At 40.7% G+C, this 18841-nt stretch overlaps 1 protein-coding gene across 6 annotated transcripts in view; it reads right to left on the reverse strand.

Annotated features, from left to right (window-relative positions):
- SLC10A7 (solute carrier family 10 member 7) overlaps nt 1–18841 on the reverse strand; it is a 242335-nt gene that overhangs the window by 54828 nt on the left and 168666 nt on the right. For all 6 annotated transcript variants that reach the window (XM_008685453.2, XM_008685454.2, XM_008685450.2 and 3 more), the window contains exon 6: nt 11672–11707. In XM_008685453.2, the coding sequence (XP_008683675.1) occupies nt 11672–11707 (36 nt within the window). The remainder of the gene's footprint in view (nt 1–11671; nt 11708–18841) is intronic.

Consider the following 18841-nt stretch of genomic DNA (forward strand, 5'->3'; position numbering starts at 1 on the left):
TTCCTGCTACCCCTTTTCTCACAGGGAAACATGCAAACTACATTGATTACTTGCACAAAATCAATGACTTAAATGTACACCAGCTGACGGCTCAATGTAAAAATGACTACGATTTTTATCAAAATTAAAACATGATTGTTAAACACCCATATTGATTCAGCTGCATGTATAAAACTAAAATTGGGTTACTGTATGGAAGGTATAGAGGACATGAGCCTTTTTATATCTAGATGCATGGTATTTTTCTTTCTTTGAGAAGGAACAACAAAACAGGCTTGTAGTAATTTTTAAAGATAAAAAATTATGTAAAACATTTCCTTTTGTGATATGCTAATTTAAAACATAAGATTACCTTCCAATAACTGATGGAAACTATGTACAACTGTAAATTCTGGTTACTCAAACCACTCAGGATATTTAGTGAAATGTGCCCAAATGAACTGTAAATTGGCTTATCATAACCCAAATAGAAAAGCTGTGGGAGACAGACTTCCAGGACATGGAGGGCTGGAGAGAAAGATACTCAGACGCATCTAGGAACAAACTTTGCTCCTAATTCCCTGACCACAGAACTTGGTCTTGGCAATCTGTTTGATTCAGGAACCAAAGAGCCTATTGTCAAACAGTCCCTTAAGTGGAACAAACATTGAAGTTCCCCCAGAAGAATGCTCTAAGCCTGGGGACCAAGGACAAGAGTGGTATAAGGAGGGGGTGTCCTTTTCACTCTGACCAGACCCTACCTGCTCAGGGAGGACCAGGAACAGCAGCACCTGGTGCTGGGGAGAGAACCAAGGGGCAAAGGAAAAGCCTGGCTTTCATCCAGTGTTAGTGCCTCCCTCCAGTTAAGTCTGAGAAGTCCCAGACCAGCAGTGGCATCTCTGGGTCAGTGATCCTGAAAAGGGAGATGGGGTTTATCAATGTCACTTCTGGAGCATTTGAAAATGGCTTATGAGGTGCTCCCCCTCGCCCATTATGGTTCAGTAAGATCTAGGGGGAGTCCTGGCCTGACCCCACAGATTGCTTTACAAAATTCTCCCTGTGTGAGAACCGTTTCTAGCAATTTACGCACACAGCCCAAAGATAAGCTGCTCTCAGGTTCAAGAGGAGGAGATTCGTGGTCACTGGCTTTCGCAACACTCTTGGGCACAAGGTGGAGAGGCTGGTTCAATGTGAAGCAACTGGGGCAATCAAATGGATAGTCTCTCTTTAAGAGGTTGCTGTTCTATCACTTTGTACATCACACACGTGTGTGACCATCAATTATGCAACCATCATTGGGAACATATTATAAAAATAATCAGAGCACTGTACATGACACTAATGGCTGTATTCATTGTTTCTGTTTATATTGATGGGATTAAAAGTGCAATAATTTTGTATCACAGATGGCCAATTACTAGGGAAACTAATGATGATTGTAGCCTCGAAAGCTGCCACTGGTCTGTCTCCCCCATCCCGCTCTCTCTCTAACATGAACTCTTGAACTATGTAGTCTCAACCGTGTAGGTTAGTGGTGACGTTTCTCCTCTAAATTTCTCCCGCGTTCTTTGTTCTTGTTTACCAAGGAAGCCTTAAGTTTCTTCAAGACAATAATTATGCTTTCTTCTTTTTTGTCTTTCCTATGTTACCTACAATATCCATGGTCAAGAAATAATAACTGAGGGGCACCTGGGTGGCTCAGTCGTTAAGCGTCTGCCTTCGGCTCAGGGAGTGATCCCGGCGTTCTGGGATCGAGCCCCACATCAGGCTCCTCCACTGGAAGCCTGCTTCTTCCTCTCCCACTCCCCCTGCTTGTGTTCCCTCTCTCACTGGCTGTCTCTATCTCTGTCAAATAAATAAAATCTTTAAAAAAAAAAGAAATAATAACTGAGTGCTGGTAATCTGTCTTAAACTGTGTCTCCTAAGAGGCATGCTTTGGAAGCACAACCTGGAAGGGAACATTCAAGGGGACGCAGAGTTTGGCTGAACGTCCTTGTGTTCTTTACTAGTTGCACACCCTCCAGCGAGTTACAAAACCTCTTTGAGTCTAAGTTTTATCATACAAAGTGAGGATCATATGTCCAAAGGGAGTCATGGGATTACTTTTGAAGTACATATTGTAGCTACTTGATAAAAATTATTCTACCTCTCCTCCCACTTCCCCTCTCCTTCCTGAAAAACAAGGTTTCTTACCTAGTGTGGTGGGAATTCAAGCCTATTGAGTTTAAGAACCACTGAAATGGAAAGTAACAGAAGAGACAGTCACATCAATGGAACATATAGTCAGCTCAGAAACAGAGCCTGGTGTGCATGCGTGTGAGTGTATGTGCCTCTGTGTGTGTGTGTGTGTGTGTGTGTGTGTGTGCGTCTAATTATCATAATGCCTTATAAATATCTGCTTGAAGAGAGGCCGGGTTCCTAAGAAATCAAGTCATATCCAATCAAGTGATAGAACAGCAGAACTAGTGGTGCTCCCACTTACTTAAGGGGTGCTTACATGCTACTGAATGGGTAAGCGTGTGGGTGAATGTTTGTCAAATACCCTAAGGTATTGATGTGATCGTTCCCATGTATGAAATGGTCTGATCTATGACTCTGAGGACATGACTTTCAGCAGTGGTCAAAGTTGGGACTCTGCATGCTTCCAGAGGCCTTGATGTTCAATTACCTTTATGGCTCGGGTGGAAGCGAGGCCTTGATCTGTCGTTGTAATGGCACAAGCTCAAAGTGTTACTGACCTTCCCCTGCCCAACATAAACTTATTTAAAGACACTGGTGGTCTGCAGAATTATGGAATTTGAGACCATGAACATGATCTCTAATATATGGTTTCTTTGGATCACAGTTGCATTGAATTAGACAGACCTACTCTATGGCGTGAACACGGTTTTCTCCTCCCTTGGTCTTAATTCTCAGAGGAAGTAAGAGAGTTCACATTGTTTCCTTTCGTTCCTCAGAGTCAGCAAGCTGGGGCTGGTTAGATGCTGTGGGGTAGCAGCGGAGGCGGCTTCAGGGGAGAGGAGTCCACAGAAGCAGGAGCTTCACACTGCCCCATGGACCTTCCCAGCGCTGTTCACTCAGATTTCAAGCCTGACAGGATGACCTCACCGCCTAAGTGCTGAACTCAGCGCTCTGGCCTCTTCATCTTAACTCGCACACTCCACTCCAGTTCCAGCTCTCAAATCCCTCTCCTCCAGTGTTCTCTACTACTGGCTGCTGCACAAAGACTATAATCATGGCTGGTAAACAACCATATCAAAGGAAAGGAAAGCCACGGCAAGTTCTGAAGTGATGTTAGACATAACAGATCAGAGCCATGCATATGAAAAATCTGAAGTAAGCAGGAGAGCCTTTGAGAAACATCAGAAGTTTCCATCTAACCTTCTCTTCTTCCTCAAATTAAAAGTTTCCTCTCAGTACAAAATTCTCTGAAAACCCCACCTCCCTCACTTCTTCTATTAAATGTTTTCTATTTTAGTAATCTCCTTTGAAATATTTTGATACCTGTGACACTTATAATTTCTGGATTAGATTTTAATTATCTATGAATGTATTCTATTTTCTCTATTAAACCATACATTCTCTGAGAGAAGGATCAATGTCAGATTGATCTTTGTAATATTCACAGTGCACAGTAGGCATTCAAACACTGAATAAAAGAAAGCATGTTTTACTTAATATTATTGAAAAAAAACGGTAAAGTCTTTTTCACAGCAAATACAAGGTAAGATTTTATGCATCAAGCTTAGAACATAGCCTTCTAACCATTCATTTATCATCTGAACCACTCTAATCATTTACTACTCACCCAGCTTTCTATTCCCCTCCTTCCAACAAATATTTAGTGAATATATGGCATTGGAGAGAAGGTAATGAATAAGGCATGCCTGGTTCCCAGCCTGGTAGAACTTCAAATCTAGTGGACGCTTACCACTTGTAACATTGCTTTGTAAGGAAAATTAATATGAAATTCCAAGTAATGAATGTATAAGCGCAGTTTTTTTAAAGCTGGACAAGGCTTAATTTATCCTTACGATAGAACTACATGGACTGGTGCATATCCACTGATAACATAAAGACAATAATTCCCGCCCCTGCCAATATCAGTGGTACAGTATCAAGAAAACTTGAGGTAGCATGTGTGAAAGCGCTTTGAATCTTAGGAGCAAATGGTGATATCTCAGGAAAAGTTTTACTGCTCTCACGGTCAGCCACAGTAAACACTGGATTTATTTACATACAGATTATAAGACTACAGATGATAAATGATTGTAGAATCTTAAAGGTTACGTTTTAAGGCGCAGCCCACCATTAAGGTCTGGGCTAGCTGGGCTAGTGCTGCATCTTAGATAAGCATTTCTGCAGAATCTTGACATCTTTCCTGGAATTATTTTCTATTTTCCTTTCTAAAGCGTCAAATGTAAACAATTAGCACTTGCATGGTTCTTTATAGCTTACAGTATACTTTCACATAAATTTACTCCCTTCATCTTATCGTAATCCTCATTTTACGGAGGAAAAAAACTGAAGCTGAGAAAGATTAAGGAAAATCCACTGTTACACAACAATTTGGCTGCAGACTGAACCAAATTTTTATGCCTCCTCACCAAACCATGCTACCTCTCTACACACAGACTGTGAGGGAAAGTGAAGCCAGTGCCTTCAAAATGGCTTTATAATAAAGGAATGTGTGCCTGAAGGTGGGGCATGTAACAAGGAAATACCAATCTTAAAAGAAGTCCTAACCCAGCTCTTGGGACAGATGCATTCAGTCATCTGTCCATCTGAGATGTGATACAGTAAGAAATATAGTATATTCGGTCTTCATCCTAGCATAGAGCTTCTGAAACCTTGTAACTTCCTGAGTCATGGGGTGATAGGAGCATCTTTTACTATAATATTTGGGTTTTGTCTCCAGTTCCTGGCACAGAGGGTGTGGAGAGTTCCTGGATTGGTGAATATATCCACAGGCAGGTGGTCAGTACACCTCAAACTCCACGGGGACATAAGATCCTGCATTTGGGACCCTTCTAGACCTTGCCCTATGTACTCTGCATCTGACTTTTCATTTGTATTCTTTGTAATATCATTTGTAAGAGACGGGAGGGAGTAGCAAGTCAATGTTTCCCTGGGTTCTGTGAGCCATAACAGCAAATTATCGAACTTGGGGAGGGAGATCACGGGATCCTCTGAGTTGAAGCCAAGTCAGACAGAAGTGTGGGGATCCTGGAAACCCCCTACTTGGAACTGGTGCTGGAAGTGAGGGGTAGTTTTGTGGGACTGAGCCCTTTACCTGTGAGGCCTGTGCTAACTACGCAGTGTCAAAACGGTAGGACACCCCCTTGGTATCCACAGAAAACTGGAGAATTGCTCGGTGTGGAAATCGCACACATTTGGTGTCAGAAGTGCTGTGAGTACAGAAACATTTTCCTTTACCAACCATCCATTCAAAAAATGTTTCTGAGTGGCTTCCACGGGTAGGCACTTCAATGGATAGGCATTGGGGTTACAGCAGTGCCAAAACAGATAAAGTCCCTGCTCTTTGGTGATGTTTCTGTTCTAGTTGGGAAGACAGAGAATAAAAGACTAACAAATGATTAAGATGTCATGTGCTAATAAACGCTGAAAGGACAATTAAGGATGGTAGGCGGGGAGAGATTTGTGGAGAGAGGGTATATTGTTCCACATGAAGTAGTTAGGAAAGGATTCTCTCCTAAAATGACATTTGACTGGAGACAGAGATGAAAGTGAAGGAGAGAGCCATGTGGGTATCTGAGGGGAAAATCCAGGTTGAGACAATGCCAAGTGTAAAGACTCAGGATGGTTCTTGGTGCTGCTAGCGCATCCTACTATCTTTGCCCATTCCATGCTCTCCCATGGAGTGATTTCATATCTTTCCCTCTCTCATCAAATCTCCAAAACCCTCTTACCTTTTTTTGTCCCCCGCCCCTAACTTCACTTGCCGTTTCACTGGGAAAATGTAAACAATCCTAAGAGGCTCCTATAGTTACATGGACCAATTTATTTGCATCTTTGACCTTATACCACGGCTTCCCTCCTATTACTGTGGATGAACTACCTGTGCTTAGGAGGCCATACTCTCCCTCTGTGCACTACAACTCACCTTCTTTCTCCTACCCAGGGACATGGGTCCACAAATTTTCCCTTCTTTTTTCTGAATGAATTGTTTCTTCTCTAAATGAATTAATCTATCAATACAAATATCCTAATAATTTTCCCAGCTTAAAAATAGATCCTACATGAACTCTGTGGCTGTCCCATTTTCTGCATCCTTTATAGCAGAATGCCTCAAAAGAGTTAGTGATTATCATTGTCTTTAATTCTTTTTCATTCATTCTTGAACTGACTTTAACTAGGCATTTACCTCCACAACTCTGCTGATATAGCTCTTGTTAGGGTCCCCAGTGACCCCCATCTTGTTAAAACCAGTGGTTGATTCTCAGACTTCATTTTATCTGAACTATTACCACCATTTGAAGTAGCTGACCACTCTCCCCTTTTTGAAACACAATCTCTAATAGCTTTTAGGACACCAAAACCTTTTGGTGTTCTTCCTAATCAAACTGGAAATCTTTGGTAGCCTTTGCTGATTTCTTAATATTAGGATGCCCCAGAAGGCAGTCCACTGGTCTCTTTCCTTCTCTATTCTCTCTTGGTAATCTCATTCTGTCTCACTTCAAATCCATTTCTATGCTGACCTCTCCCAAATGTGTATCTCTTATCCAGACCTCTCCCTTGAATTCCAGACTCATACAGTCAACTGCTTACTTGACTTCTCTACTTGAATGTCTCAAAGACATCTTTATCCAAATATGTGCAATACTGAGCTCCTTATGAGTTCCTTTAAACTGCTCAACCCTACAGTCTTCTCTATCTTAGTGAATGGTAACTCCAACCTTCCAGTTCCATAGACTTCACCATCCTTGACTCTTCTGTTCCCTTATGACCTTTATTCAATCTTTCAGTTCTTTCAAGTTCTACTTCCAACTACTTCCCACCAGATTTACTCAACCACTTTGGTTCAAGCTAAACCATCTCTTGCCATGTTATTGCACTAGTTTTCTAACTGGTATTCCTGTCTCCACCATTCTCTCCTAACAATCTATTCCCAACCCAGCATCCAGAATCATCCTTTGGACAGGTATGCCAGACCATGCCAGTCTCTTATCAAAACTCTTTTAATGGTTTCCGGTCTCTCTCAAATTAAAATTCAAAGCCCTTAACAAAGGACTTCAAAGTCCGACATCATTTGGCCCCTGCTATGACTCTGACTTCATCTCCATCTACTCCCCTCCCTGCTCACTGCATTCTAGCCACACCGGCCTGCTCACCATTCCTTAAGGACATCATGCACACTTTCAGGACTTTTCCACTTGCAGTTCTTTCCAGCTGGAACACTCTGCCATCAGAAGGCATCAGAAGGCTCCCTTATCTCCTCTAGGCCTTTGCTCAAATATCATTTTCTCAGTGTGTCCCACCATTGACTGTCTAATTTATAACAGCAATTCTCGCAACCCATTCTGGCACTTCTTATTCTCCTCCTCACTTTATTTTTCTCTTTAGTAAGTATTGCTCATCTTATACATTATATTTTCACTTACTAGTTGGTTGTTTCTTTCTACTAGTATATAGCCTCCACAAGAGCAAAGATGTATCTTTTCGCTCATTGCCATATCCTTGGAAGAAAGTGCCTAGCATATAGGAAGAACTCAATACTTATTAGTGAATGAGTGATGAATAAGTTTAAATAACTTTTTGAGTAATTTTGCTATAAAATAGAGGACAGAAATGGATAGCAGGTGGGATAAGGCAAGATTTAATTTTTAAGATATGTAATATTATAGAATACTTATATGTTGGTAGAAATGATCCAGCAGAGACAGAAAATTTGATAATATAGGAGAAAGAAGGAAATCTGTGTGAATCATATTGTTAAGTAGGCAATAAGAGGTAACACAACAGGAGGCCCTGGCCTTAGATGAGGGCACAGACAGTTTATCTATAGAAACAGGAGAAAAGACAAAGAATATAGATGCAGGTAGGTGGGATCTTATACAATTCCTCTGATTGCTTCTAATTTCCTCATGGGCTAATTTCCTTTCTGCATCAGATGAGATGAAAAAAGAGAAGGGGCATCAGAGATTTGAGAAGCAAGGAGAAGGTATGAAACGATTCTCTAGAGAGCAGGAATGAGAATTAATTAGGGGAAGGCAGTAGGATCACCAGGTGCACAGTTAGTTGTCATGAATTTCAAATGAGACCAGTCAGCATGCGAGTGCGTGTTCCAGCCATGTTCAGGTATGCACGCAGGAAGGTACAGAGTTGGATTTAAGCAGGCCTGGCACTTTGCCATGCAAATATGAAGCAGTAAGAGATGAGTAAGGTTGTTGATGGTGTATGCGATACAGTAATTATAATGATGGACCACGAGATCGAGGCTAGGTAAGATGGGATGTGAGGGTAAGGGAGTAAGGGTAGAGTAGGTTAGAGGCTTTGTTAAGGTGGTAAGGTAAATAAACTGGCCATTCTAGCAAGGTTGAAGAATTTTTAATTTGGGGAAAAGGTCACAAAGATAGCAGCTATTGGTAAGAGAAGACATTTGAAAAGGGGAGTATGGAAGGATGCTGTTATTGGCGGTAATAAAGTCAAGGGTGTGTGTGACTATAGGGGTGATTGGCTGAGATGAAGTGGAAGGCATTTTTATGGGAGAAGAGGTCAAGAATTTAGAGGCCAGGGTATTAGGAGGATCAATTATGTGAATATTGAAAAACACCGAGAGTTAATCTAAGCATAATATTAAAAAGAAGACAATGGGAAGGTGCTAACATTTTTTGGACTCAGACAGTGACCTGGGGTTCTATTGATAATTACAGCAAGAAGTGGTAGCAGGTGATATAGGTATGTTGGCATAACCTTCAAAGGAATGAGAATATTTTATGAAGAAGGCATGGGAAATGATCTGGAATTGGTAATGAGATGTGAGAGAGACACCTTACCCCATTTCAAGGCTCAGTGATATGAAAGACGCCTGCAGCAGAAACATGAATCAGAGGACAGGTTTCAGTTGGAGCAAGATGGTGAAGGGGGACACTCTGAGGAAAGGTCAAGAATACAGAGAACTGAGATTCCTTCAGTAAAAATGGCCTTTACTGGCTACTACATTTAGAAATTTCCATTTTCAAGATATGATTTTAAAGAGACCATTCGATTTTCCGGGTTGTATTAGTTTCCTCAGCTTCTCTAACAAAATACCACAAACTGGGTGGCTTAAAACAACAGAAATTAGTTTCACGTTTCTGGAAATTCTAAGTCTGAAATCAAGCAAGGCCAGGCTCCCTCTGAAATCTGTAGGGGAGAATCCCTCCTTGTCTCTTCCAGGCGTGGTATCTGCCAGCAATCCTTCATGTTCGTTGGCTTGTCCCCGCATTTCTCCAATCTCTGCCTCATCATGACCTGCCGTTCTCCCTCTGGGTCTGACTCCTCTTCTTGTAAGGACACAACACCAGTATTGGATTAAGGGCCCACCCTGCCCTAGTATGACTTCATCTTAAATAATTATATCTGCAATGATCCTATTTTCAAATAAGGTCACATTCTGATGTCCTAGGGGTTAGAACTTCAGCATATCTTTTGGGAGGACACAATTCAACCCAAACCAGGGGTGCTGATAAGAAAACACTATATCTTTTGTGGAATGTGTTCCAATTTAAGTTGCTCAGGTTTTTGTCCTACTCAGTAAGTGAAGCCTGGTAATCCAAATATTTAAGCAATGGCCTTGCTTTGTGAAATGCATGACAACCCTAACAGACGAAAAGTGTCATATACCATGCATGTGATGTAAGGTCATACAACACAGACATGTCTATTGATGGTGTGTGATGATGTCATTAAACCTACTGGGACAGCCCAATGAGTTAGCTCAGAGGGGAAGCATTAAACTTTGAAGTTGAGGGTCTTGGGGTCTCTTTCACTATTCTTGTAGCTCTATTATTTTAAAATGTCAAGCCAACTAAAGCTCACCAGCCTATGGGTCTAAGAGTAGGGCAAAGCTTGCAACAGTGTGATGTCATCATGTTAACGAGCCGAGAACATTTCTTGTTATGGCTGGAAATGGGCAGGAGAAGGAGAAAAGAACTCATCTGGTTCTGTAGTCATGAGATGAAACAGTCCGAGATATTCCAGACTCTGAGATACTCAAAGTGCTATCCTAGGTCTCAGTCCCATAGTTGTGGCTGTGGCTTCTCCCCAGCTCGTCTTAAACAGTCACAAGGGGAAGTGGTCAGTCTTCTGCAGTGGAGAAAACCTGTACTACCTAACCGTGTCTTGTGCTTTCCACTCATCTTCTGAGGGGCCCTCAGACTGGCCTGCATCCTGTGCCTGTTGAAGGCTGCCCCTCAGAAATCATGACCCAAGGTCTTGGAAAGAATACTGCAGGGTGATTCCAGCTCCTCTAGTGAGCAGTTGGGCACATACCAAGACTTTTCTTCCAAATGAATGCAAATCAATATTCACTTCCGTATTAATGTGACTCACTGCGAATTCTGAATTGGTAGAATCCAAATTACTGAGGTTTGTTATGCTGAGCGAAGTGATCTGATGATTTGACTCTTCTTAACCTTGTCAGCATGGAGCCAGCATTTCAGAAGGGATGGGGAAGCCGAGGTTTATTACTTGAAGGTAATGTCTTTCATGAAAGATGCAGAATCCAACTGTTTAGGAGGGCATCTCTCCCTCTCCACTTCCTGCACAGCTTGTAAGAAATGAAGTCCCTCACACTATTACTCTAATTGAATTCCAACTTGGGTAATTACACTATAATTAAATAAATTTTCCCCATAGTTTTAATTCACTGACAAATAGTGCTAGTCAAACAGCTACATTTCACGCCCAGAAACGATCCCCAACTTCATTTCAGTGATGAGTGGAATGATTTATATTTGAGAAATGTTGTGTATGAAAAATGCACAGTTCATAAAATATTTTAGGTATCATTCATGATTACATATGCTTTTCTCAGCGTGAGATAACATTAATTTCTATTACAATCTTTCATCTAATTTCTCATATGCTCAGTGCCAAAAGAAATAAGACAGTTAATTAGCAGTTCTTATTTTCAGAACAATTTTTGTTAGTTAACCAGTGGCTGGTATTTTTTATTTCTGAAGCACATTTCATTATCCCTGGCAGACAGCCTGGCTAGGTGTTATTGTTTCCCATTCTACAGATGGAAAAATTGAGGCAACCTTTCCCAGATTGAGAAAGCCAGTTACTACAAGCCTTGGAACCTAAGTTTTCTTTGGTTCCCTGGTCCTAGGCTCTTTCTAACTAACATTGGGTCACTAGCTATCACTTTGGTTCTACTAATGAGAAAAGAAAGAGCATATATCTGTGATCTATGTCGCAGATCATTAATTTGTAATAATTAATGATTTAGCCCTGGAGTCAGAGGCCCAATAACTGGGCTCTGATGCCATCCTTGGATCATGAGACCACAGAGATCCTTTGTGTCGACACGTTATTATTTAGTACAGTTCAACTGGAAGAACAGTTCAAAATATGATGCAAAGTGGTGCAAAAGGATTCAAATTTCCATTTTATCCTAATGCCCTTTCTTAAAGGGTTGTAGATGGCTTTTAATAAAACATATTAAAGACAACAGCAAAATACTCACAAAAAGCAGCAGCAGCAGGGGTGTTATAACGATGCCCTGAAAGAAATAAAAGAGATGATGATCATTTATCAGCCTGGAAAGCAGGACACTTTCTTTGCCATTTTATACTCTGATGCATGGAAATGTTGATCTTTCTCACCTCCGTTTAATAAAATCTAGGTGATAAAGATGAGGGAACCCCAGTCTTGGCTCTCCCTACCATAAAGCCTTGGCATCTCTATTATAATTATTTGTATTTGGTACCATGAATAGTACAAACACCACTCTTCCTTAAACTCGTCTGCCCTTTTTAAAACAGAAGTTGCCTTCCACGTTGCATACGTATCACTCGGGTGAAGCTGGCAAGCCTTCTCACTCCAAGGCTTTCAACTCTAACTTGGATAAAGTGCCCCCTTTCAAGAGAAGACAGGTGGTTCAGTCCCAGTCGGGGTCCTCTCCTGAGCAAAGACCACGTCAGTTGTGATGAATGAGATGTCGTGATTTTGTAATGTGAACCGATCTCCCCTAGGAAATGAGCTGGGATCTCAAAACTCATTTCACTTGATTAGACTCCATGTCTCCATGGTGGAAGGCAAGTCTTTCATCTAATTCAGCCACATAGGACCACCTCAGTCCCTCTGCCTCCCCTAGGCAGAAAGGAGCAAAAGATTTGTTTTCTGCAATGACAGGAAACAGTTTGAGGCTGTTGTCAATGAGGCAGGATACAAGCTTTTAGGTTTCTTGAAGGTAAATCTTTAAAACTAGGTGTTTGAGTTGGGAGTTAACATGACAGGTTTCGGTTTTAGAGCAGCAGATGATTATTCGCCCCTCTTAGTTCTTTCTTTATCTCTCAACACTTCATTATGATTTATACAAGAAAAAGCGTTTCATATTTTTATTAATGAATTCTACTAGGAACTTTAAAATTCCGAAGAGTCTGTGTGTGTGTGTACACATGCACGCACATGTATTGTATGTGAGAGAAAGAGACAGACAGACAGAGACTATACTGTGCCCAGGATCTAAGGTCAGGGACCACTTCATTACATTTGGGAAAAAGTCCTTTTGGTATTTATATGAAAGCCTTTCATCATTACAGTAACTAAATTCTTTTGGATGTGGCCCAAGAGGGGCTGGCTACCTTATATGAACATTGCTACTATGACTTTCTTAGGCAATACACCACATGTGAAGATTCACACGTGAGCTTGTTTTATTGCTAAATAATAGAATAAATGCTTCTTTATTGTGCAAACTTTTGCAGCTGCAGTAAGAATACAACACTCGAAGTGTTATATTTTTAATCTGTTTATTAAAATGTGTATTGTGGCTTATAACTCCATTGGTGTCTATGAAACAGGTTCTCATCAGCACATTTAGGAGAGCTAAATGTGCAAAATGGTAAAGTAATTTTTAAGAGCTACTGTCTGTCCTCCAATGATACGGAATATACTTAGGCTTTAGGAGGAATTCCAAACTTTACAAGGCCATGTAGAAATGAAAATATCCGGCTATTTCAGTCTATGTGGGAGCCATCTGATTTCAAGTCAATTTGCTTAAACATTTACTGAATGTTCACTTATATGCCAGGCACTATTCCATTAATTAGAAGAATTAGTGGTAACTGATCTGGCAGAAAAGAAAGCAAGGATATTCCAGGAAGAGGCAATGGAATTCACAAAGCTATACAAAGTTGAGCAGGGTGGGAAGAAAGTATGAAGTGGAGGCATCAAAGACCAGGTCACCAAAAACCTCGTGGCCAGAAGAGGGAGTCTGAGGTTGATGCTTTCAACAATGGCCAAATACTGAAGACGTCAAGTAAAGGTACAATGAGGTGGTAAATAATTAAGTATATGGAAAAAAACTGGACTTAGCTTATAAGCCAACTGGTTTTACCTTTGTGATCTATCAATTTACCCATATCCCGATAAAAGAAAATAGAAACTTATGTTAATGTTAATTATGAAACATCAACAGCACTAATAACACTTATGAGAAACAAGGTACGGTATCTGTGATAGGGTAAGAATTTTCAACCAGGACGAAGGCTGAGCATTGTCACCACTCCGAGGACATTTGTCTTATATTAGAGGAGATGAAGCCACACTAGCGTCTTAGAAGTACATGGGGACCCACATTCTTCCTGGTGACCACTAATTTTCCCTTGCCACAGTGGAATACTAAAAGTATTAGTAATAATACCAGGACTATTAATGGTATTTTGCTTCAGCACTTTCACACAGCACGTTTTACAAGTTGGCTCTCCCCTATGGAAGGAGGTAGGTTACATCATAGGCCCATTTTATAGATGAGGCGATTGGGGTTTAGAAAAGCCAAGCAAAGAGCCCCAAGTCATACAGAAAATAAATGGCAAAGGCAACACCTAGATTTGAGTCTGCTCTGCCCAGCCCCAAGACCAGAACTGACTCCACTACGCCACTGGGCCTGGGTGGCAGGTTTCAGCAACCAGTACAGTTTTCTACAGAGTTCTGCTTAAGACATATGTCGGGGTAAACAGAAGGGGGAATGAACCATGAGAGACTGTGGACTCTGGGAAACAAACTGAGCGCTTCAGAGGGGCGGGGGGTGGGATAGGCTGGTGATGGGTAGTAAGGAGGGCACGTATTGCATGGTGCACTGGGTGTTATACGCAAGTGATGAACATAGAACTTTACATCAAAAACTGGGGATGTACTGTATGGTGACTAACATAATAAAAAATTATTATAAAAAAAAAGACATATGTCGGGATTAGTTGCTATACGATCTTGCTCTCAAGGTGATAACCAATTCTTAAGATGACTCTACTCCGGAAGGCAGAGCACTATTATCTGCAGGTTTTCCTGCCTGAATATTTCAAGTGTATAGTTCCCAACACACAATAGTTTCTTTGAAGTTCTTCCAAAGACTTCCGGTATTTGTTCCTAAAATATTAAAAATTTCCTAGCAAATAGGATGTGTTTTCTATCTCTGGATTCAAGATTCCTCATTATTTTCTCAAAAATGTTTATTCAATTTCATTCATTAGGAATGAATTGTTACACAGTGCTGAAATGTGTTTTTTAATTGTGTTAGGAGGTGAGTCAGTCACAACGCCATTAATCGTGACAAGAACACCGTAAGTGTTAGTGGAGTCATTATAATACTTATCAAAATACTAATCGCCAACATTTATGGAGCACTTATCTCCCATCGATGATGTGCGAAGGACTTCATGAATGTCATCTTATGGAACTCTCACAACAACCGTATTATTATCCCCACCTCCTACAGAAGGAAACTGAGTCTCAGAGATACTGAGTGAAGGAAGAGGCAATGCCAGGAATTCAATCTCTAGCTCCTTGACTCCACAGCCGGTGAGCCTGATGGTGTAAATAAAATCTCTGCAGTCTTACCCTATTTCCTCAGGGTGATATTTTAAGAGTAAACCTGAGAGGAGCTTCAAACTCAGTATGTCTTTTTGATGACATGAAACAAATTGTGAAATCAGCCTTTGTGTGACACGGTTGATAGATTTTTTTAAAGTCAGGTTTTCACAAATATCAATGGTAAAAAGGGTGAGCTGAAAATGTAAACTGTAACAGCAACAATCACTGGGAGCTGGAAAGTCAAATAAACATGTTCTTTTCTCTCAGGTACATAGAAGGCTCAATTTGATTGTCTCTTTTCTCTTTCCCCAGTAAATCCTATGCAAATGGATAAAACCAAAAAGGTGGTGGAGGAGAACTTCTAGCAAAAGATGTTACCCCTCTGCTTGCAGACTCAAGGTCAAGACACAGTTTTAGCATCCTTGCAATTGGGATGGAGTGTTAAGTTTTCTGATTGCAACAGAGTCACAAAGTAACTGGCTTTGATTGGCTCTTAAAAAACCTTCAGAAAATCCATTTACACCTCTGATGTGAATGACTGGGTGAATATATTTCAATGGCTTTAGTGGGAAGGAAAAAAAAAGTGTCAAATCTCAGATACTGAGATTTAGTCACTTACAATACAAGTCAAAAAAACCCTCCAAATAACAACAAAAACAACAACAAAACTGTAGATGCACCTCTCTCAGCAGCAATACTAGTTAAAAAGGCAACACTTAAGTGAATTATCATCTTTTTAAAATAGAAAATGTTGTCAAAACGTTTTGCTGCAACAACTACTGTGATCACACAGAAAACAAAATTGACTTCTTAGGTGTCTATCTCCAGGACATTGAATGTTAAGTCTTGGAGAACGTACTTTTTATTTTTTAATTAAAAGGCAATCACTTAATTTTTACAGAATGACAGAGACTCATCTGAAGTGTGACCCCCCCTTCTGTCTCCTTCACTTGCTCACCAGTGAGGTGGGGCTGTGATGGCTGTGCTTTCGCCAGAGAACCTGGAGAGGCAATGTTCATTCTGAAGGCACACATTGACCTGGATGAAGCTCTTTCACAATAAGGAAGCTCTTTTATAAATGATCCCAAACCACCTCCACTGTCGCCCTGTCTTCCCCTTGGAGCACCTTAGGGCACATCCCACCCCTCCTGTCTTGCGATGGCCTCTTAACTGCTGCTTTTGAGTGGTGTAAATAAAATCTCTGCACTCTTCAACTATTGCCTCAAACCTACAGTTTAAGAATAATGCCAAGGTGAGCATTTGGGTCCCCACACTAAGTCTTCTCCAGGCTAAAGGTCATTAGGCAGCCCCCCAACCCCGCCCCAATGCTATTCCCCTAGGGTAGGGCTCTGAGGCTCCTCTTAGACATAATCTCATTCAGGTGAACCTAAGAGTCCGTAGCACTCGTTTCATGACAATTGACCAAAACTTGGAGCTGTCATCCTGGAGCATTCTCTAACAGGGCAATCTGAGGATTATTTAATTACCAGGTGGGATATACCTTTGTTTGACTTCTATTTACTATTAATTGGGGTTCAGAAATTTTAGGCTAACTTACACAGTATTGTCCAGTAGATACAGAAATAATTTGTCTAGTAGAAAAAACCACCACAAGATTATGGTCTTATTACCCTGTAGATATTAGCCAGTTTTGTCCTTAACCTAGTGAACTTATTTTAGTATTCTTTTCTGATGGACTATATAATCCCCATTTTTTTTTTTTTTTAAGTTTTACTTAGGAGAGAGGGAGAGAGAGAGAATGGGAGGGAGGTGGGGGAGAGGTAGAGGGAGAGAGAGAATCCTAAGCAGACTGCCCCCCTGAGCGTGAACCCCTGACATAGGGCTCAATTCCACAACCCGGAGATCATGATCTGAGCTGAAACCAAGAATCAGAGGCTTAACCGACTGAGGTACCCAGGTGCCCCTATAATCCCCATTTCTATAATCTCTTAGAAATCAACTTTACTGTCCTGCTGGTTCCCTTATTATTCAGTTAAATTAAATGTTTGACATGTACTCATTCTATATTTGTAAGAAAGTCATGTTTTCAGCTTTTGAAAATTCTACTTTGACAGCTCCTTTACTCTGAACCTTGCATTTATGTTAATGCAAAGATAGCTTTTTTCCCCCCGAAGGTTTAATGCCACTAAAACTCCCAGTTTGTTTTCACATGTTGTTCGATTGTCAGTATACAGTGATATCTTAAAAAGTTAAAAAGAAGCATATTCTTGTTGAACCAATATGTAATGAGTGAGATTGGCCAATACATCCTAAGCAATAAATTATAAAGTGGCAATATGGGGAATTTTAGAGGCATTTAAATTTAAACAAAATGGTCAGGATATATGGTCTCCAGAAAATGCGGCCTGATAAACATGAATGTCAGAGTAAACAGCTGAGTAAACTTCATAAAGTAAAGAAAAAGGTATTAGGAGCCTAGCTGGAAAGAAAGTCTGGTTGATTGGTGGGGAAGGGCCTCTTTCCTCTCCTCTGCCTATACGTTCCTCTTTAAAACTGGGCCTTCACAGAGTAAATAGCTCAACATCTTCAAATTAAGCATTTCACAGTATGTTCATAGCTCTGTCAGGGGAAGAAGGTGTCTTAGCAGCTGGCTTGAGCATTCTGGTTTGTCTGCCAGGCACAAGGCACTATAGTAAAGACAGTAGCATCAGACTACTGGAACTAGGTAACACCAGCCACTAAAAACACCCAGTCAATTCTCTCTATAGTCTGAGTCCATGTTTGCCAAGAAAACGTTGAAAAATAATTTCGTTTTCCAAATAGCATTTTTGATAGAAAGAGAACACACTGACTAGCTGACCCCAGGCTCCTAAAATACAACCATATTGAGGTACGCTAAACAGAGTGAGTTTCTGGACCTGCAAAGGTTAGGAACTATTTCTGGATTGTGGGGACTCCATGCGAGCAACATTACCCTATGAGGCCTTGCAGGAATGACAGCTGGCTCCTCTCAATGACATCCATTTAATTAAACAAACATTTACTGAGTGCTAACCATGTATCAGACATCACGGGAGCTGAGGAGAAAAAGATTCCAAAGTCTCCTAAAACTACAGGCATTTTGAAGTAGAATTTTACATAAAATTCCAGAGAATAGTTTGTGTGAAATCTTTGGCTTGTCTTTGAAGAACAAAGGAGACCTTTGTTCTTTCTTTCCTATTTTTCTTCTCTTACAAACACTGGTGAGCACTGTTTATCTCACTCATGCACTTAGAATAATTTTTGGATTTTCAAGTTATGTCTCTGATATGATATGTCCATATTTGATCTTTTTTTTAAATAATTTTTTATTATGTTATGTTAGTCACCATACAGTATATCCTTAGTTTTTGATGTAAAGTTCCATGATTCATTATTTGCGTATAACACCCAGTGCACCATGCAATACGTGTCCTCCTTAATACCCATCACCGGCCTATCCCAATCCCCCATGCCCCTCCCCTCTGAAGCCCTCAGTTTGTTTCCCAGAGTCCATAGTCTCTCATGGTTCATTCCCATATTTGATCTTTAATTTACGCTATGGTCCTTGTCAATGAGGAGTTCCCATTATAGAAAGCAGTTTTACCCATCCTTCTGTAATTTCAACACCTCTGTTAAGAAATACCTCTACTGTCTTATTCCCTAAAGATTCTGGTGTTTCTTCAGACCAAAATTAAGGGTCATATATATATGTTAAGTGTTATCTTGTTAGATTTAGCCTAGTATCTTCTGAGATTTTGGTCTGTCACTGATAAATTCAGCAAATACCTACTTGGTGACTACCACGTCAGGCCCCATTGGGTGAGGGATAGTGGTGAATGAA

Source organism: Ursus maritimus, unplaced genomic scaffold, assembly GCF_017311325.1.
Source record: "Ursus maritimus isolate PB19 unplaced genomic scaffold, ASM1731132v1 scaffold_11, whole genome shotgun sequence".
Classification (NCBI taxonomy): Eukaryota; Metazoa; Chordata; class Mammalia; order Carnivora; family Ursidae; genus Ursus; species Ursus maritimus.